This window comes from Mustelus asterias, chromosome 6 (genome assembly GCF_964213995.1).
Source record: "Mustelus asterias chromosome 6, sMusAst1.hap1.1, whole genome shotgun sequence".
Classification (NCBI taxonomy): Eukaryota; Metazoa; Chordata; class Chondrichthyes; order Carcharhiniformes; family Triakidae; genus Mustelus; species Mustelus asterias.
Genome location: NC_135806.1, coordinates 107,184,174 through 107,205,514, shown reverse-complemented (window position 1 = coordinate 107,205,514; position 21,341 = coordinate 107,184,174). Strand labels below are relative to the sequence as shown.

Sequence of the window (21,341 nt, the reverse complement as noted above, 5' to 3'; positions counted from 1 at the left end):
TTCTATGTTCTATGTATTCGGAGGAAACCCCCACAGACACAGGAGAACGTGCAGACTCCACAGACGGTGACCCATGCCGGAATCGAACCCGGGTCCCTGGCGCTGAGACAGCAGTGCTAACCACTCTGCTACTGTGCTGCCCCTTGCTCCCTAACCTGAGATATGGCAGTGGATTTAAAGCTGCCAATGCTGCTTCCAGCTGACTCAGTGAAGACAGGGCATCAAGCTTGTGGCTTAATAATTTGTACAGCTTCATCCCTTGAACCACGTTCGGGGAGTTCTTTGATATCTGGTCAGGTTAAATTTCCAGTAGGTGGAATGCAACAATCACAAAATCAAATTTTGTACTCTGAAGTGCTTTGGCTGAATTGACCTTTGGAAAAATTTGCTTGGCATAACTTTATATTGTGTTTCCTGAGTTGAGCAATCTTTCCCCAAGTACGTCAAGGAGGAAGAACAACTTTCATTTATATAACATCTTTTGATGTAGCTAAATGTCTGTCCTAACGTGCTTCACAGGACTGTTATCAAGCAGAATTTTTAATTGAACAACATATTAGGTCAGAAGGCTAAAGCTTAGTAAAAAAGGTAGGTTTTAAAGGACAGCCTTAAAGGAGGAGACAGCCTTGGAGAGCAGTACAGCTGGGCAGGAGAAGTTTCAAACTCCAATTGCACTGCTCCCTCTTCAGGTAAAGTAAGACTGATTGATGCATGCTTAATGGATCTGTGTCTGTGCTCAATAGTGCCTAGTTTCCAGTGTCCAAATTAACTTGAAAGAATAGTTATATCTCTTAATAGAAATGTAAAATTGTTTTAAAACTTTGACTTCCACTGATTGAGCTGATGCACTGTGCTCAGTTATCTTTTCTCATTTTTAACCATGTTTCTATGTTGATTCCATATGAACACTTGTTAATTTTATGGTCCAATTGCCACCAGCTGTCTTCCACTATAATGTGCGATTAACTGTTTACACAGCGAGTGTTGGTAGACTGCTCGACTGTGGAGCAGCAGCTAAGTCTGATCCAACAGGCAAGCACTTCAGGTTCATTAATCTTCAACAAATTGCATATTCTCATTGAATTTTTTATAAATATCAGATTACAAAGTTGCATTCATTGATGCACATTAATTAGGACTATGAGGCCATTTCTATCAGATGATCTTGCTACATGTTTGTCTCAGGTGCAAAAACATGAAATTGCACCAATGTCAAAGATGCAATTGAAGCTGATTTCCCAGCAATGGCATGGTTCTTTTAAGGAGTGATGAAAGGTGTGTTGTGTCACAACTGAATTTAATAGCACAGTCTCATGATGCATATAAAATGTGAAGTTTAATTCTAAGAAGGAGCCATAAGATGTTCCCTCATACGTCCATTTTAGCCAATAACTTGCACCTTATGCACAGCAAAGTTGAGTACAGTCAGGTGCTTAAACAATTAAAATGTTGGTTATTGTTAAGTAAGCATGGTGGTGTCTGTGGGAGGATTTAGGATCCTTTGTTCATTGAATTGGACCAAGGAGCGGCACAGGCTTGGAGCAGCACAGGCTTGGAGGGCCGAAGGGCCTGTTTCCTGTGCTGTACTGTTCTTTGTTCTTTGTTTGAATTTTTTTTTGTTATCCTGGATTTGGCAACACCAGGTATGGTCCATTTATTGACTATTCTTAGTTACCCTCGGAGGATAATGGAGGGGCTCTTGTATAGTATGGGACTGGAGTAATGTGGACCAGACTGTGTAGTGGTGTGGGTTTCTTTTCCTGAAGGACGTTAATGAACAAATTGACTTTTTGCAAATGGTTTTTATTGAGTTGAATTTCTGTCATGGCATTAATTTTTGTCTAAAGATACAGTTTACAAATGGCATCAGGACAAGTGTCTCTTTTACTTTTTGTAAAGTGTTGTAAATCTCTACTTGAAATGTGAAAACCAGGCACAGCAAACTTCCCAATAACAAATATTGTAGAACTTCAAAAATGGCAATGTATGAAATTTTGAAGCATGATATTTTTAATATATAGTGGCTGCAATATAACATATTTTACACTGGTATGTAATGGTCAGACAGTGATCCAGTGCAGGACAACAGCAGTGGGGCCACTGAAGTTGTTGTTTTGTTCAGGACATGAAAGTATTCAAAATCTTCAGTGTGGTATTTTAAACGAAGCTATCCTTACAGTTGCATTAATAGGACTATGAAATCAGATGCTCATAATTTCAGGACTGCATTTATAAAGCACAACAAATGTAAACATAAATATTCATATAGAAACTATTGGATGCACAACCAGCCAAATTCAAATGAACTCAGTGCTTAGTATGTTGGCTTTTACCCCCAAAAAATTCAGGGAATATTCAAGTTATATTAAATTACAACATTCTCTTCAAATTGATAGCCCTTAAAAGTATTTAGAAATGACCTTGTGCATTCAATATTGAAACTTAATTTCTTGCAAATCATAAAAGCACCTGGTTTATAAGGCCTTATAAGAACAAAAACATTGGTTACAAGCTTTATTTGGAAGTGTACAACAGTACTTTCAAGAAACCACACTCCTGATACTAGGGTTCATTAATGATTTCCAGCATTAGAATTTGAATTTAATCTAAAATATTAACCTCTGAACTTCAACATTTTAGCTTTTAAAGTTAAATTGTTCATCCTTCTGAGTGCAGAGTATCATTTCAAAACAGACTAACATTGAGCAAGGAATGAAATAATTTCCTTAAGGACAAGTGACAATCTTCAGCAAAATCTGATTGACATTCTTGAATTTCATCTGTTTGTGACATTCCTTAAACACAGCTCTGAAAAGTGAAGTTGTGATTTTTGTCTTTACACTTCCTCTATTAACCCCCTTGGCTTTGTTGATGCTATTTTTAAAATGATTTTCAGTGATACGTGTAGCTTGAATTGATGTAAAAACCATTCATGAATACACAGCCTATGTTCATAATGCTGTCGTTCCTCAGCAATTCTTTACCAGGTACCATCATCTGGATGAAACCGACCATGTTCTGAACTATTTGTTGAAGTGGACTTGCAAAATCCTGCAGCACTGGCACAAGCAGTTCATCTGATATCCCAACCGGTATTCTTTCCTCCTGTACAACAACCATCACAAAAAATCATTAGCTGTGGAATCTTCCTATATACAAATTGGGTTCTACACTTATCTATGTAGCGCCAGCGATTGGTACTCCATAGTGAAAGCTTTCTATATGAAGTCTTTCATAACTTCAGGACCCTAAAGAACTTTTCAAATGTTGCCACTGTTTTAATGTAGGAAATACAGCAACCAATTGAGCCCTGCAGGACCTAGCAAGCAACAATGTGATAATAAGTATTAATCTGTTTTTGTGCTTTGATTTGAGGGCTAAATATTGGCCAGATAACAAGGGATAACTCCATTGCTCCTCTTCAAAATAGTGCTATGTAACCTTTTATGTTCACCTAAAAGGGCAGTTGAGGCTTCAGTTCATCTGAAAGTTGGCAGCCCTTCCTCCATTCTGGACTGAAGTATTAGCATTGATTTTTCTGCTCATCAGCATTCACCACATTTAAAATTAATTGCATGTGAAGTGTTAGGAGATATGTGGGGTTTTGATTCAAAAAGAACATTTCAACTTTTACTCAATTGCTGATTTTTTTGCTAACTCATGCAGCAATATGGCTGCAGGAATATCCTCTATGCCTTCTTAAATAAATTTTCTATCTCCACAACATTGTGAAAGTTAGACATAGGAATCAGAGTAAATTATGCAACTTATTGAGCCTATTAAAGTTTTATTTATTAGTCACAAGTAAGGCTTACAAAGTAAGGCTTACTGCAATGAAGTTACTGTGAAATTCCCCTAGTCGCCACAGTCCAATGTCTGTTCAGGTCAATGCACCCTAACCAGCACGTCTTTTAGACTGTGGGAGGAAACCGGAGCACCCGGAGGAAACTCACGCAGACATGGGGAGAACATGTAAACTCCACACATTCCCAATCTGGGAATTGAACCCGGGTCCCTGGCACTGTGAGGCAGCAGTGCTAACCACTGTGCCGCCCTATTCCACCATTCAATTAGTTCATAGCGGAGTTGTACCTCAACTCTAGTTATCTGTACCCAACAGAAGTCTGTTGATCTCAGTCTTGATCTACCAGATTTCCACTATTGTTTGCATGAATAACTGCTTCCTGGATTCACTCCTAAATAGTCTAGTTTGCATTCTATAATGTTCTCTTGTTCTAGGTTTCACCACCAGAAGAAATAGTTTCCCTGTATAAGAACATAACATAAACAAGAACAGGATTAGGTCAGTTGGCCCTTCAAGCTTGATCCACCATTTAGCAATACCCTGGCTGATCTTCTACCTCGCTTCACCTTCCAGGACTATCTCCTATTCTTTGATTCCCCAAAAATCTGTTCACCTCGGTGTTGAATGTACTAATGACTTGAGCATCCTTTCCGTCCTGGGTTTTTAAAAAAAATCCACAGATTCAGAATCTGCTGGGTAAAGAAATTTCACCTCATCTCAGTCCAAAATGGCCAACCCCTTATTCTGAGACTGACACCACATTCCAGATTTCTCAGCCAGCGTAGACATTATCTCAGTATCCACCCTGTTGAGCCCCTTCAGAAATTTGTGTTTCAATTTGCATACTTCATTCTTCTAAACTGCAGGAGACCTTGGCCTAGCCTACTCGATCCTTCTCTGTAAGGCCTTATCCTGGGATCCAGTCTAGCAAATCTTGTGTTCCCTCCAGGATAAGTATGTCCTTCCTGGGTAAGGGGATCAAAACTGCATATAAGTACGGGAATGTGGCGTCGCAGTGTTTTGTATAATTTGTTGTAAGACCTCTTTTTCCTCTTATACTCCAATCCCGAGATACCAAAAGCTAACCTAACAGTTGCCTTCCTAATTGCTTGCCTCACCTAATTACTTGCCTCATCTGCATGTTAACTTTCTGTGAATAATGTACAAGGACACCCAGATTGCTCTGAATGTAAACATTTCCTGATTTTTGCCATTCAAAATGTTTTTTATTTTTCCTACCAAATTGCAACATGATATTCCATCTTCTATGTTCTTGCCCAGTAGCTCAGCCTGTCCATATCCCTGAGCAGCCTCTTTGCGTCGTCTTCATTGCTTACTTTCCCACCTGACTTGATATCATCAGTATCCTTGGATATGTTGAATTTAGTCCCACTCCTCTAGGTCATTAACATAGATTGTAAAAATCTCAGGCCCATGTACTGATCCTTGCATTGCATGGCTTGATAATACAAATTTTCTGTTTATTCCTACTGTTTTCTATCCACTAACCAATGCTCAATCCATTCTAAAATTGACCCCAATCCCGTGACTTCTAATTTAGTGTAATAACCTCTTTAGTGACGCCTTATCTAATGCTTCCTTAAATAGAAGTGTTATATTTACGACCTTCCAAACCTTGCCTCCTGTACCACAAGGTTAATAATTAACACTCTCATTGCACAATACTAGCTTCAAAAATAGCCTGTTTCCTAGTTGGTCGCTTGACATACTGATCTAGAAAACTATCTTTGTTACTTGTTACTGCAATTCCGTTTGTCCAGTCAAAATTAAGATTAAGGAACCCCATGATGATTATTATTCTTGTTATATGCATTTCTAATTTACTGATTTATACCCTACCCTATACTGCAACTGTTGTTTGGGGGGGGGGGGGGGGTTAACAAATTCCCACCCACATATTTCCTGCCCCTTGCTATTTCTTATCTCATTGGGATGATAAATCTTTTCAATCTGATTCTACTTGTTTTTCTGAGCTGAGAACTTTTCCCTCCCTGATCCTTTTTGCTTCTTCTTATCCCAAATATTGCTCTGCTTTAGCAATGATGTTCTTTTGGGAAGCAGACCATTAATGTAGATTTGGCTGGCCAGGATCACATTTCTCTTCAAACTTCCATGAGCTGCCGTTACAGCATGTCACCTGCCGTTCAATATGTATCAAACCTTATTTATCTGATCAGTTAATTTTTAATTGTATCAGTTATTTTAGTTAGATTTGGTTTATCTAATTGACTGATTGATAAACCACTAATTTAGTAAAGTAAAAGTGAAGTATTTTCTCTATCCATCCCTTTACACCCCATAACTAACTGAAGGGAATACAGACTATGTTTATGCCACTCGCCCCCTAACTTAACTCTTTAGGTCACAGTATTATTCTGATGATCTTTGTTCTCCTTCCAAGGCCAATGTAATTTTTCTGAGCTTCAGTATGCATAACTGCATGCTATACTCCAGATGGGATGTGCCTAAAGGATTTGTACAACTGAAGTATCACTTCCACAATTGTATTCCAGCACCCTTGCAATAAAAGCCAATGATCTACAGCAGCATAGTGGAGTCTCTTTGTGTCTTCCTGTGATAATAGCCTAAAGGTCACCGAATAAGGATCAGGCAAAGGAACCCTGACTGATTTTCTTTTTCCCTACCTCCTTAGCCAAAGGCACTGAAAATGGTCTTAGAAACCCAACTGCTTTTGTGATGTTAGTGTACCTTTAAGAAGTATTTTTTTTAAATCATGTTCTCTGCAGCTCTCAGCCTCAGCTTATGTCATGTTGCCGAGTTGGCTGGATAAATCCTTTTATTGCTCCTTCAGTGGCTTAAGTGGGGTTTGTTTATTTTTACTTTGGGATCTTTTATGACCCCGCATTGTTAGGAGGAAGGCTGGTTGGTAGATCATGTGTTCTGGATAGTTTATTTTTCCTTCTGGTGACTTTAAGGTTTCATTTTCTGTTTTGGCTGGCTGCAATTTTTAGCTTTAGAAGGCATATCAAGCTGAAAAGAAGTGTTTCTCTCTCCCTGGTTTTTGGAAATTCTGCTGGTTAGCTGAAAGCAAGGCCTCTTGCCTTCCTGGAGTAGACAATCTGCTATCGCTAACTTGCCGAGAGAGCGCCTCTCCCTGGTGTTCTGAGAAGCTGTTCTGACTTCAAATTGTTCTGAGTGTATCCAGAAGTTTCAAAGCTGAGAGGTCAGGATTTCAATTCCCTAACTAATGGACTCAGTTCCAGTATCACGTGAGCATTAGTCTTTGCTGTGTTAAACCTGTGGAAAGGGTTTTTTGTGTATGGGAAGTTTATGTTTGATCCCATACTTGTATTCCAGCACCCTTGCAATAAAAGCCAATGATCTACAGCAGCATAGTGGAGTCTCTTTGTGTCTTCCTGTGATATTGGCCTGAAGGTCACCGAATAAGGATTAGGCAAAGGAACCCTGACTGATTTTAGATATATTTGTTAAGGGTTATACATTTTATGTTTGGTTTGTTTTTGTTTGTAATTGATAAAAGTTATTGCTAATTTTCTTTCCATACATGTTAACTATATTCTTAAATAAGCTTTATTTGATAAAAGCTCCCTAGTGGGTCATTTGAATCAAAGCTGAGGTGAAACATGTCATGTTTATCCTCACCAAGTTCAAAGTGCAAAACTTATGATCCAGGTGGGCTTCATAAAACACTTTGGAGTTTCTGACTTGAATTATAACACTGTCTAGCTGAAGTCACCTAGCAGTATAGATTGGGAATCAAACCATCTGTTCTGAGATCTTAGTACTACATGTTGGCTACATTACTAGATATGTTGGCCTTCACCCAAAAGACTATTTAGGAAATCTTTTAAGTTATTCTGCGAATGAAAATGTAATTTTTCTCTCTGTGCTCTTTATAAAATGGTGTCCAAAATTCTGCACAGTACTTCAAGTGTGATCTAACCAATTCTGAAACACATGCTATAATATCTTAATTGGCTGCATACGAAAGCTTATGCTAGTGAAATATCCATCTATATATAAATTAATTATATGTATTTATATTTTGATCCATTGACAGTTGGACCAATTTGTACCAGAATGTCTATGTGAATCATCGACCTCAGTTTAACGTTGAGCATGAAGCATTTTTATCACTCTTTATGCTATATTTGGAATCACTGTTCTTTAATGCTGACATCAGCACATTGCTTGTATGAAAATTTGCATCAGTTTTAAGTTGTGATCTAAAGAAAATAGAATTGATGCTGTAGTCTTAATATGTTTGTAGCTTTTAGTGATAAATGCATAAATTTTATCAGGTATTTTTTCCTCCATAGGCATCTGTTCCAGAGAGCACAAAAGGGTCTGGTTTGCAGATGGTATCCTGCCAAATGGAGAAGTGGCAGACACAACAACAATGATAGGAAGTTCAATAGTTGGAGTAGGCAAAAGAGCACCAGATGAAGTATGCCAAATGACTCCTCCCTCACAAGAACCAAAAATGGTATGAGTAAATGCTAAATTAACTCCTTTTAAAACAGCAAATCCAGTTGTTAGTGTTAGAAACTTCTTAGCTTAAAACAGTGGCTAGTTATATGTCTTGACACCTTTTATTGAGATAAACAAACAAGCATTTATATAACGCTTAGAAGAATTTTAAAATGTTTACAAAAATTTGCAATTACTTTAAGCTTTAGAGGTCCTCTTTTTCCCCAATTTGCAGCCTTCGTCTTGTAGCACAGGAGATAAAATCCATTCTGATGTTACAAGTCAAGTTGATGCTTTGAGGACTGATTCAGCTCTAACAAAGACAATTTTAACAAGTCTTCAAGATGTCAAGTCTGACATTACTTGTCGAGCAGACTATAGAGCTCTGGCTAATGTTGGCAAGTCTGTCGCAAAAGTCATCAGCCTCATTCCAGATGATGAGCATGGTCTACCTCCCATTATTGTAGCAATAGGAGAACAAGAAGGTATTTGATATTGATATGTCAATATTTTCAATAAAACTTTTTGTGCACATTTAAAAAGTAAAAGCATAAAGAAGATTGTATTATGTTTGTAATATAAGTAGAAAGTTTTTTAAAACTTGCTATATCATGGTTCTTAAAGATCTTAATGTGCTTTACCTATAATGAATTGCTTTGAAGGATCAATCATTGATATGTAGTTGATAGTTGTAGCAATATGTACAGCAGGGTCAGACAAACTGATGAAATAAATGGCCAGTTAAACTTATTGATTGGTCTTTCATCAAGTCTTACTTTACCATAAAAAAAGCTCTAGAATCAAAATGATTCTTGCCTTAAATTTGTTGCAAATTTCAACTTTAAATGAGTCTACCTGATTTGTGGAATTATCTGAATAAAGCAATAAGTAACAACCAATTTGGATGTGACCTGGGCTTCAAGGCTTCAACTGTTGAAAATTTTAGAAATGTCCTTAGTTTTGATATTCAGTGAGAAAGAAGAATGAACCACCCGTGGCTAACTTAGGAAATTAAAGATGGTATTAAATTGAAAGAAAAATCATCCACTTCCATTAAAATTAGTGGCAGATCAAAAGATTGAACAGGATGTTTAAAAAAAACCCAAATAATGACGAAAATAATAATGAGGGAGAAATATAAAAGTAGATTACAAGAGTTCCTGCAGGTATTCAAAAAGGAGAAGAGTAACTCAAGTGAACGTTGGCCCTCCATAGAATGGGTCAGGGGGATTAAGAATGGAAAAGAAGGAAATGGAAGATGAATTGAACAGATATTTGGCATCCCTCTTCACTGTAGAGGATGCAACTATTATCCCATAAATAATTGAGTCAAGAGGTGAAAGGGAGGAACTCAAAACAATTAAAAACATCATGGAAAGAGAACTAAGAAAATTATTAGAACGAAAAGCTGACAAGTCCCCAGGTTTCAATGGACTTCTTCCTAGGGTCTTAAAAAAAGTGGTAGCTGAGATATTGATTTTTCAAAATTCCTTACGCTCTGGAAAGGCCCCATCACATTGGAAAAAGTAATTCCTCTATTCAAGAAAGGAGGGAGACAGAAGACAGGAAATCACAGGCCCCTTAGCTTAACAACTGGAATCTATTATTAAGAAGGTTATGGCTGGGCACTTAGAAAATCTCAAAGCAACCAGGCAACATGGTTTTGTGAAAGGAAAATCATGTTTGACTAACTTATTGAGGTTCTTTTGTGGAAATAATGAGTAATGTGGGTAAATAGAACCTGTGTATGTGCTGTACTTAGATTTCCGGAATGCATTTGAGAGGATGCCACATCAAAGGTTACTACACAAAATAACTCATGCTGTAATTGGGGGCATTTTAGCATGGATAGAAGATTAGTTAGCTAACAGGAAGCACAGTAGGCATAAATGGGTCATCTTTGGATTGGCAAGATGTAACAAGTGGAGTACCACAGAAATCACTGCTGGGGTTTTAACTATTTACTGTTTGTATCAATGATTTGGGTGAAGGGGCCAAATGAGTCGTTACTAAATTAAGTTGACGCAAAGATAGATAGGAAAGTAAATTGCGAAGAAGGCATCAGGGGTTAGCAAAGAGATATAGATAGGTTGTGAGTGGGCAAAGTATTGGTAGATGGAGTATCTACTTTGGCAGGAAGAACAGAAAAGCAGCATATTATTCAAATAGAGAGAGATTGCAGAACTCTTAAGGTACACTGGAATCTGGGTGTCCTGGTACATGAATCACCAAGTTGGTATGCAGATACAATAAATGCTTAGGAAGGCAAATATAATGTTATCATTTATTGCATGGGAATTGGAATATAAAAATAGGAAATTTTGCTACAATTGTACAGGGTTTTGGGGAGAACATATAGAGCACTGCGTACAGTTTTGGTCTCAAGTTCAGAGGTTCATTTGACTGTTTCCTGGGATGAGGGGGTTATCTTTAGTGTAAAGGTTAGACAAGCTGAACCTGTAACTGCTGAAGTTTAGAAGAATGAGAAGCGATCTTATTGAAACATAGAAGATCCTCAGGGGGCTTGACAGAGTGGATTCTGAAAGGATGTTTCCCCTTGTGGGAGACACCAGAACTAGGGGACAAAGTTTAAAAATAATGGGGGTCTCAGTTCATAGAATTATGGAACCCTGCAGTGCAGAAGGAGGCCATTCGACTTATCGAGTCTGCACCGACCACAATCCCACCCAGGCCATATCCCCATAATCCCATGCACTTACCCTAGCTAGTCCCCCTGATACTAAGGGGCCATTTAGCATGGCCAATCCACCTAACTCGCACATCTTTGGACTGTGGGAGGAAACCGGAGCACCTGGAGGAAACCCATGCAGACACGGGGCGAACGTGCAATCTCCACACAGACAGTGACCCAAGATGGGAATTGAACCCGGGACCCTGGCGCTGAGGCAGCAGTGCTAACCACTGTGCCAACGTGCCGTTAAGACAGGGGTGAAAAGTTTTTACTCTTGAGGTTGTGAGCCTATGGAGCTCTCTTCCTCAAAGAGTGGTGGAGACAGGATCATTGAATATTTTTAAGGCTGCGATAGAAAGATTCTTAAGTAACAAGGGAGTCAAAGGTTATGGGGGCTGAAAAGTCCCGATGAGGCTGCAATCAAATCAGCCGTGATTTTATTGAGTGATGGAGAGGACTAATGAGGCCGAAGGCCTACTCCTCCTAATTCCTTTGTTCATATATATGTACAATTTGCCTAAAGCTCTTCAAACTGTCAGACTGCAAGTTGTTACTTAATATTAATTGTAATTTCACTTGTTAATTAAACATATTGTAAATATTGAGCTAAATTGGTGGATTCTGTGTGGTAAAGCTATCACTTGTATGTCTGCTTGGCTCAGTTGATAGAACGCTCAATTCTGGGTCTGAAGGTTGAGGTCAGTCCCCAAACCTGGAACTTGAAGCACAATCTAAACTGAAATACTTGACTATTATTTCAATGTTAATTTTATTCTTTAAGATATAAAAGCAAAGTGTTTTTTTGTGGATGTTAAAGCTGTAAGTGGGAAGATGTTAGGGTTAATATTCTAGAAGGACGTGATCAAATGGACAAGTGTCATCTTCATTCACTTATATTGTTTAATTAACTTTCTCCTTAATGTGGAGGCCCAGTAGTGGTGGAGGAGCATCCAACTCAGGACCAAGCCATGTTGCTGCTGGAGGATGGTGGGCCGAATCCCTTGACCTTTGTGTTAAATGCCAATCTCCTAGTAAATGTGAAACTTGTGAACTGTAAGTACACTCTCCATTTCATAAAGTTGTATGCTAGGTAGAGTCATTTGGATCTGAGGCTGTAGCTTCTATCTTCTGCTTGCTCTCTCGGGTCTTGCTCGTGCAATTTTTCATTTCTTATTCTCAGGTGCTTTGTTGCTCTATTCTCTACCTCAGTCCATGATCATGTTACTTGCGTTTGAGTATTACAATCCTTTTTTAAAGTTTAAGCTTAATACCCCATTTTGTGACACTTATCACCAAAAGACACTCTGTAAACATTATTTGATAGGTAATGTATGTCTGTTTATATCTATCTGGGACACACAGGCTGGACCAAATATATCTTGCATGCTTCTTGGTGGGTTTTCAAAAGTTCATTTTTTTAAAAATCCCACAATCTCAGGTGTATATTACCACTGGCACATCTACCATGACATGAGTGAGCTAAGACAGTTCCAAACAAATGGAATATATTTAGCAAAGTTATACCTGATCAATATTGCAAGCTAAATTTGAAGCTAGTATGAATATGTTTCGGTCTATAATTCATTTAGTGAGATGAATGAGCTAATGAGATTAGTTTACTTCACTCCTGATTGTATCTCTCAGAACATTCCTCCTGTCATTAATCAACAGTGTGAATCCGCTGATCAAAATCCTTTATCTGATTCTGTAATATCATACATTTGGTCTCAACTAATCTCGGTAATTAGTTTACACAGACATCAATAAAGAATTTCGCATCCCTGCCATTAAACTACATCATTCATTCGGTGATTAGCTCTTTCAAGGAGTACAATAATATGTCCAGTACTGTAGAAATTTGCTTTGGTACAAAAGTTTAGTGAACTCCTTCCTGTGTGTTTAATAGCACAATATTATACTTGTCCAGTTAGTCAATTCACATCTGTTTATATCACTGGCATTTCTACTCCTTGGCTGCTAGCTCAGACTGGAATCTCTTTTGAAAAAGTCAGAATCTACCCTCTGCTTCCCATGGCATTCTCTGAAGGGCCCATCAAGGCACCTGCAACTGTCTCCTTTTGAACCCCAAATGTTGCCCATTTTACTTGCTGGGGTTACACTTCCCAGCCCCTTTCATGGCATCCTTACCACGTCCACCTCTACTATAATGAGCTTTGATATTGAGCAATCCTCACCGTTTCCTGAACTTCCCTGCAGAATGTCTATTTACTCACGGGCAGATCATCCATAACTTTAGTGAGGGTGATTGTATTGACAACCAAAGTTTTGACTGAAACTTTGCTCACTGGTAGCAGCACCCAGTCACTTACTGCTATACATTCTAGGCAGAATTACCTACCCTGACCAAAGTACTTTGGTAGTGGTTAGCCAATATCACCAAGTGACACCTTGGACTATCTCTTCGCCCCCCCCCACCCCTGACTTTGCCAAGCCCCAATTCAACTTTCTCCCAAGCTACCCTCCCACCTTTCTTCCTTCACTCGACAGGGAGCAATTTCTCATCTTCTGACTTCAGTTTCAGTTCCGATAGAAATATTTAGAACTTCTAATAGGAAATGGGACATTTGGCCCAACCAGTCTGAGTGGTGTTAATCCTCCATCTGATCAAATCTCTCATCTAAATTGACTGTCCCTCAACACTCTCTAAACTTACACCTCCATATAATCTTTCTCATCCATTATCGTGGCCACCCTCAATCTTGCCACGTGCTGTGATAGCAGATGGTTACTGACAAAATTATCTCTGACCATTTCTTTATAACTGCACAGTCAAATTGCCACTCTATTTACCACAATATATCTATGGCCATCAATTTGCTCATTCACACATTCACATCCATCTGTGCTCTTGGCCCTGCAGAATCTTTGCTGGCTCCCATCCCTTGTTTGGCCATCAGGTCTGAGGATACAAATGTAAGGTTACATGCAGCACAACTGGCTATCCGTTAACTAATTGGCTGGACCATAAGTGCTATCAACCCTTCCCTCTCCTCTGCCAAACCATTCATTACTCCTGGAGATCCACAATGAACTTTTCTGCACTACTAACTGCCTCATAAAGCTCCTCTCTCCTGTCCCTGCCACTTTTGCCTCCAACAACTAGTGCAGGGACTATGGGCTGCTCCTTTGCTAAGATTATGATCATCTATTCAGCTGCTTCTGCTGCCTCCCTTTTAGGTTCTCCTTGAAACTATGTCTCCTCGTCTCCTATCTCCTTCCTGGTGTTTATGAATTCACTTGATACACAGAAGCTGCCACCTGCTCACTTGATCCCATTCATATTAAACTACTGACTACCAAACTTCCCTATCGGCTCCCATGCTGTTTTAAAAAAAAGTCCTCTCTAATATTGTCCAGCATTTTCAAAAACACAGTCATCACCTGCTGCTCAATAAAATGGTTCTTGACTTTTTCTGATCTGTTCAAATAATCACTCCATCTTCAACCACCTTACTTTCTCTTTGAATGTTTGGCTACTCCAATCTATGTCTAGTTTGCCTAAAATTCTGAACTTCCCCATCAGGTTTTCATTTTGTAAGGGCCCTAATCAAGTTCAAACATCACTTCCACTGTGACCATGGTGCATTACTTCACTTCAGTCTTTCGTGGTCTGGCATGGTAGCACAGTGGTTAGTACTGCTGCATCGCAGCACAAGGAACCCATGTTCAATTCCAGCTTTGGGTGGCTGTCTGTGTGGAGTTTGCATGTTCTCCCCATGTCTGCATGGGTTTCCTCTGGGTGCTCTGGTTTCCTCCCACAGTCTAAGGATGCGACTAGCAACAATACTGGTGCTGACCTCTAGTTGCTTCCTGCTATTCTGACAAGCTTGCCTCGTCTCAGTTTTCTCCCAGTGCTTCTTTCTGACATCTATCTTTAGCTGACAATGTTTCAATGTTATTTATTTTTCTAACACTTAACAATGTGTTTATATTGGTTTGTCAGAAATGGTATTCCAACTTGATTCATGGACTCAGTTTTCACAGAAATTTCCATTTTTCTTTCTTATCTCTGATTCCTAGATGCTGCAAATAAATGCTGGTGCTTTGTTTCCAATGGATTACATGGTGTGGGTCAGGCAGAAGTTGTCATTCTTTTGGTGTGTTTGCCTGATGAAAATGCAATTCCCAAAGGCATCTTTAACATTTTTATTACACTTTACCAGGATGCAACGAAAGGTATGACTACAATGCCCCATTATATAAATAATCAATGTACAAATTCCTGCAATAATATATCATCATTTACCTGATTGGTGGATTTTGTAAATGATATTTACAGCCAACTTAATTTGGAAAATACATTTATTATGGAGCTTCTGTAACAAACAAAGTTGTGGAGAAGTTAATGTGAAAATAACTTAGTTCAGGGAATATGAAAGTTGCGTTTTAAAGAAATGAACTGCTGCAATCCCAGTTCCAAATTAAAATCTTTTAAAGAAACGTGTTTTCGCAAATTCTGTCCTTTCCCTCATCCTATTTATTCTCTTGATTTAACCCTCATCTCTGCTTTCAAAGTCCATGGGGTGTAGAGTTGAAAGGTTTAGCCATCCATGCTAAAACTGCTCACTACTCCAACATCATCCCAGAATGCAATGATAATTCCCAACGAGTTCTCCACTCTAAGCCATTTTCCACCGTCTGCTCCATCTTCATCTCCAACAATAAAGTGGCTTATATTAATGATTTACACTCAAAGTTAGGGGGCACATTGTAGGTGTAGAAATGTAGATTCTACATTTGCCCGCCTCTCTACCTCTGTTTCCTCCTGTAAGATCCTCCTTAAAATCTACCTCTGACCAAACCTTTAGTCATCTGACCTACTTAATATCTCTCATGACTCAGTATAATACTTCTTTTAATACTGCTGTGAAATACTGTGGGATATTTTATTACATTACAGGTACAGTAGAAGTATAAGTCATAAATATTGCTTACTTTAAGCCCTTTAAACCAAAGCTTGCTAATTATTCCCTTTTGGTCAAACAGGAAAAACCATTGGAAACTTAGGAAATATTTCCTTCACTGAAAATTTTCTGGGAAGTAAAGATCATGGCGGATTTTTGTTCATTGTACCCACTGTCCAGTCACTAGCAGATATACTGCTTCCAAGTAGTCCATTTTTATTTGGAATCCTCATTCAGAAACTAGAAGTACCTTGGGCAAAGGTCTTTCCTATTCGACTCATGCTAAGGTTGGGTGCAGAATATAATGGTGAGTTTTTACTGGTTTGGAAATAACTTGTGAACTAATTCTGATATTTATGTACATGCCTGGAATTTGATGCAATGGTTAATGACTGCAGTGCACTGTCCCTTTTTGACCATAGATTGTCAACATATTCAATTTGTGTATCCATCTCTACTTATAACTCAGGCGAAGCAGATCTGGTATTGAATTTTAGATTGTTGAAATGAAAACATAGCAAAGTGAGACCAATTGATGTAATGAAGATAATTAAATTGTAGTTGTGGATGGATTTCACAGAAGGTTAGTTAAAGAAATTGCTAGCAAAATCAGGCACAGGTTTTCCTTTAACATTTGAAAAATCATTAAAATAGGAATAATGCCCAAAGATTAAATTGCAGATAATGGAACATTAATATTTTAGAAGGAGCATTGGATAATCCAGGGATATATAGTCCAGTGAGAGCAACAGTAGGTGAAGTATCGGAAGCATCCTGGAAAAAGGATTTGATTTGATTTATTATTGTCACATGTATTAACATACAGTGAAAAGTATTGTTTCTTGCGCGCTATACAGGCAAAGCATAGCGTCATAGAGAAGGAAAGGAGAGAGTGCAGAATGTAGTGTAACAGTCATAGCTAGCGTGTAGAGAAAGATCAACTTAATGCAAGGTAAGTCCGTTCACAAGTCTGACAGCAGCAGGGAAGAAGCTGTTCTTGAGTCAGTTGGTACATGACCTCAGACTTTTGTATCTTTTTCCCGAAGGAAGAAGGTGGAAGAGTGTGTCCGGGGTGCGTGGGGTCCTTAATTATGCTGGCTGCTTTGCCGAGGCAGCGGGAAGTGTAGACAGAGTCGATGGATTGGAGGCTGGTTTGCTTGATGGATTGGGCTACATTCACGACCTTTTGTAGTTCCTTGCGGTCTTGGGCAGAGCAGGAGCCATACCAAGCTGTAGTAGTAAGGGGGAGTCATTATGGACAGGGAATGAAGTCTTGTCTAACAAGTTTACATGTCTGTAATGTAGTGAGATTTCAGCAAGGCTTTTAATATGACATGCAAGAAATAAGTCAACAAGGGAGAAAGGTGCTGAAATAGAATGAAATGTTCTGTGGTGGATTGATATTGGCTAAACCAGAGAAAGCAAAGCATGATTATGAATGTAACTACTTTGACATGACAAGAATTTTCTTCCGAGTTACCAGAAATATCTGTGCCAGGATTCTATGGATTGTATAGATTTGATTGGGACCAGGGGACAGGAACAAAGTTGACCAAATTTGTAGATTCTGTCATATTTGGAGCAGGCGTTCAAACAGCAAGAACTTGCATCTTTATGTATATGGTTCCTTTTGCAAAAAGAACTGAAGGAATAGGTAAACCACAGACAACAGGATCTGGGGATATTATAAGACTGGAAAAAGGAATTTTTTGCAAATATAGCAAAAGTGGTTGTAAGCTGCAGAAGAATAAAGAATGCAGAAAAAAATGATTTTGGAGTTATTGGTGAATAGCTCGCTGATATCTGCGATATGAAAGCTAACCAAATGTTGAGCTGTACAGCTGAAGGCATGCAGTACAAATCTTAGGAATTAGAATGTATACAATCACAACCAAGGATTGCTGTACTCAATTTGGATGTCCAAAGATATTTTGGCTTTGACAGTAGTGCAAAAATAGCTGTTGAAGCCAACGGCGATCTCAGGAAGTTGAAGATAATTTCTTTTTGAGAAGGGAAGACTCTGAAGAGAATAAATCAATTGAACCCACTAATGTATTCATAATTGCCACAAACTTGAGAATGCTGGAAGAACAGAAGTGGATGGGTTCAGCCCATCCAGTCTGCTCCGATACAGACACTTAACTTTAACTATGTGAAGGGGATGGTGTATGTGTGGAGTGGGCTGCCCCAGGAGGTGTAGAGATAGGTATGTGTATTTGGGGGCATATTAGTTTTTCCGCTGAACCAGAATTATTGCAGTCTTTTCCAGATCGATACTTTCCCATGTTTCTCACCATGTCACTGTGAAATAAGTCCTGTGAAATAATATGTTCTTTGTGTGATGCTTTCTTAATTGGTCAATTAAAGAGCTGATTTGCTGAATCGGTTATGACCGATCCCACAGAAAAACAATGATTTAAAATGTTCCATATCACTGAGATTTAATTTTTTCAGTATTTTCATGTGCCATTTTGTATTTCTGATTCAGTTGAATGTGTATCTGCATAAAATAACGCATGCAGAAATTAAATTTGTACTAAAACTGTCTACCCATGAAAGTGATCACTTGAAACCTAATGCTCAGCTCTGCTTCAGTCTGAGTAGGAAATATCACTTGAGTGCTGCAAGTGCAATTTCTATCTACATTGGATGATTTTTTTAATGTATGGTGTATGAGTGAGTTAGATATATCGTAGGAGTTGTAATTTTCAGTCTGTTTCTGTGAAACAACAATATCCACAGTATATCATACGTAACCCACACACCATGATTGAGTGGTAGGAAAGAAGCCAACAACTGCTTTGTCATTTATAGTGACTGTTGCGAAATTGTATGTGTAAGAGAAGATGCGTCTTTGGCGTTGTTTCATTAGAAGGCAGTACCTCATACCTTCGACTTACTCCGTGTTCATTTCCTTCAGTCTTCATTAAAACAAAATCAAACTTGGAGGAGGAAAGACACTACTATGACTCTGCCTTCTCTCTACCTATCATCCTGTCTCTTTCACAGAATGCACAAAACATTTTTTTTTCTCAGCAGTTATTGATTTACAGAATAGGCTTTTGAAATTTAGTGTCTGATCAACTGACTATTTGTGTTTTCATTCAGAAAAATAAAGAGACTATACAATCCAAATCCCTACACCCAATCCTGGGAGAAAGTATTGGATTCAAGCCAGGCTTTTTTGTTAGGCTGAGACCTTCAAGCAAAATTTTCAATAAAGGAATTAAGAAATTCAACAGATAATTCCAAAACTAAATTATATAATGTTAATTACAGTGTCATTAATATTTTAGTTTTATTTAAAATCTCCTTTTGGACATGAATTTCAGTTAACTGGGGAAAAATACTGATCTATTTGTGGTGTTACAAGGAACTGTTAACAGCTCAGTAATGATATTAACATTGCCAACTACTGGCATTGCACACGATTGCCATTTTAACGTATGTCACTAAGAATATGAACATACAGTATAGGAACAGGAGGAGGCCATTTGGTCCCCCAAGCCTGTTCCTCCATTCAGTAAGATCATGGCTGATTTGATTGTGGTCTCACTGCCACTTTCTCATCTACCCTTTGGGCCCGCCCCCTTGTTAGTCAAGAATCTTTCTACCTCTGCCTTAAAATATTCAATGACCCTGCCTCTACTACTTTCTGGAGAAGAGTTTCATAGACTCAGAATGCAATGGTGGGTATTTTAACATGACCTTCATAACACTGTTTCTGCAGTATTTTATAATAGAATGTGTGCACCATATACATATTCTAATAGATTAGACAAATTTTGAGACAACAAAATATCTTCCATTTTAAGCTGACCTTTTTAAATCACTTAAGTCATGTGTCATAATCCTATCTTGTGTCGCTCATGATGTGCCTCTAAGTGTGTTGCATTACAACACTGATGAGGTTTCTGTTATTTGAAGAAATGCTCTGAAGAAGTCATATTGATTTGAATATTAACTCTATTTCTCTGTCCACTGATCCTACCGGACCTGCTGAGTTCTTCCAACGTTTTTCTATTTCTATTACTGTGGCAACAGCACAGATAACACCATATATATACAATTCAATATTATTATCAATTTCTAGCCATCAAAGTTGTTAATTGGTAAATACTTTTGTTTGCAGTTTATCCTTGTCCTTTAATGAGTGTTCGCTTCCGTAAAGCACTCTTTGGAGAAACGGGTCATACCATCATGAATTTGCTAGCAGTGAGTGTTTTGGTTTATATTCTATTTTCTGTATTTCCTCTCTACATCCTCCTGTTCTCTAATGCATTCAAAAAATAATAGGCTCATTCTTGCTTCTGATACTTGCAAGCACAGAATGCAAAGTTGTGTAAACTCAACACTGATGGATGGATGCATTCGAGACTGGCAGGATGTATTGAATTTGAATATTTGCCTTTAGGAGTGTTCTCTTGGTAGATGTGAAACAAAAAGTGTTAATCTATTGGAATGCTGCAAAAATTATAGAACAGTAATCCAGTCTAATTCACAAATTAGCCTATTGCAGTGTGATATATAAGCTTACCCCTCCACAGCCCTCTGGCAAATGGTGGAGTAAAATTATGGAGTCCATTATACAGGATAAAATTTAATATTCACTTTGGAAACATGACTTGATTAAGGACAGCCCGGATGCAATTGTGGAAGCTAAGTAATGTCTGATAGGTTTAATTGTGATATTTGAGGCCATAACAGTGTATTGATAAAGGAAATTAAGTGGATGTTGCATATGGATTTGCATAAGAAGCTAGTAGGAAGGATTTCTACTGATATTAAAGTATTTGGGAAAAGTGGTAACTTTAATGGACAGAAAGCAAACAGTTGTGTTGATTGGATGTTTTTCAGACTGAAAGGATCTAAATATAGTGAAACTGCGATGAGTTGAACTCGAATGATTCTGGTTATGTCAAAGTCATCAACCATTCCCGCCAACAGAATAGCAAATCCCATAGAAAAATGCCCATGATAAACTGAAATTTGCATGGGTAAATCTCGATTAGCCAAACGTATCTAAACTTGCCATATGACTACTGACTAATCCGAGCAGAGTTCAACCACACAAGCGCAAAATCATGGAGTGCTGAGCAAGCCATTATTTGACATCAGGATTTCCCTGTGAAAGGACGTGCAAAGCCATCAAGTTTGGCTAAACTGAGAGAGTTAAAAGTGCTGTTGATCAGAGGGAAGGTGAAGTTGCTACGGTACATGGAAAAGCATGGCGTGAAATAGAAACTAGACATCGTGAAAGATTGGGAGTTTCTACCATTGAGTTTGTTCACTGTTATTAAACACAAGGCAAACATTTTGGACTAATGTGGATTCTGTCAGGTTATCAAGGCCATCAGTAAGAAGCAGGAGTAAAATCCAAATGTTGTAAAGATAGTGTTCATGATAAAAAAAGGCATGGAAGATGGTAACAGAAACTGCTATTGCC

The 21,341-nt window shown here is 38.4% G+C and overlaps 1 protein-coding gene across 2 annotated transcripts in view; it reads left to right on the top strand.

The window, feature by feature from the left end:
- Nucleotides 1-21,341, top strand: part of LOC144495036 (zinc finger FYVE domain-containing protein 16-like) — a 76,253-nt gene that overhangs the window by 36,178 nt on the left and 18,734 nt on the right. For both annotated transcript variants that reach the window (XM_078214855.1, XM_078214854.1), the window contains 6 exons: nucleotides 8,128-8,294; nucleotides 8,514-8,763; nucleotides 11,898-12,023; nucleotides 15,012-15,167; nucleotides 15,978-16,202; nucleotides 20,028-20,110. In XM_078214855.1, coding sequence (XP_078070981.1) covers nucleotides 8,128-8,294; nucleotides 8,514-8,763; nucleotides 11,898-12,023; nucleotides 15,012-15,167; nucleotides 15,978-16,202; nucleotides 20,028-20,110 — 1,007 coding nt within the window. The remainder of the gene's footprint in view (nucleotides 1-8,127; nucleotides 8,295-8,513; nucleotides 8,764-11,897; nucleotides 12,024-15,011; nucleotides 15,168-15,977; nucleotides 16,203-20,027; nucleotides 20,111-21,341) is intronic.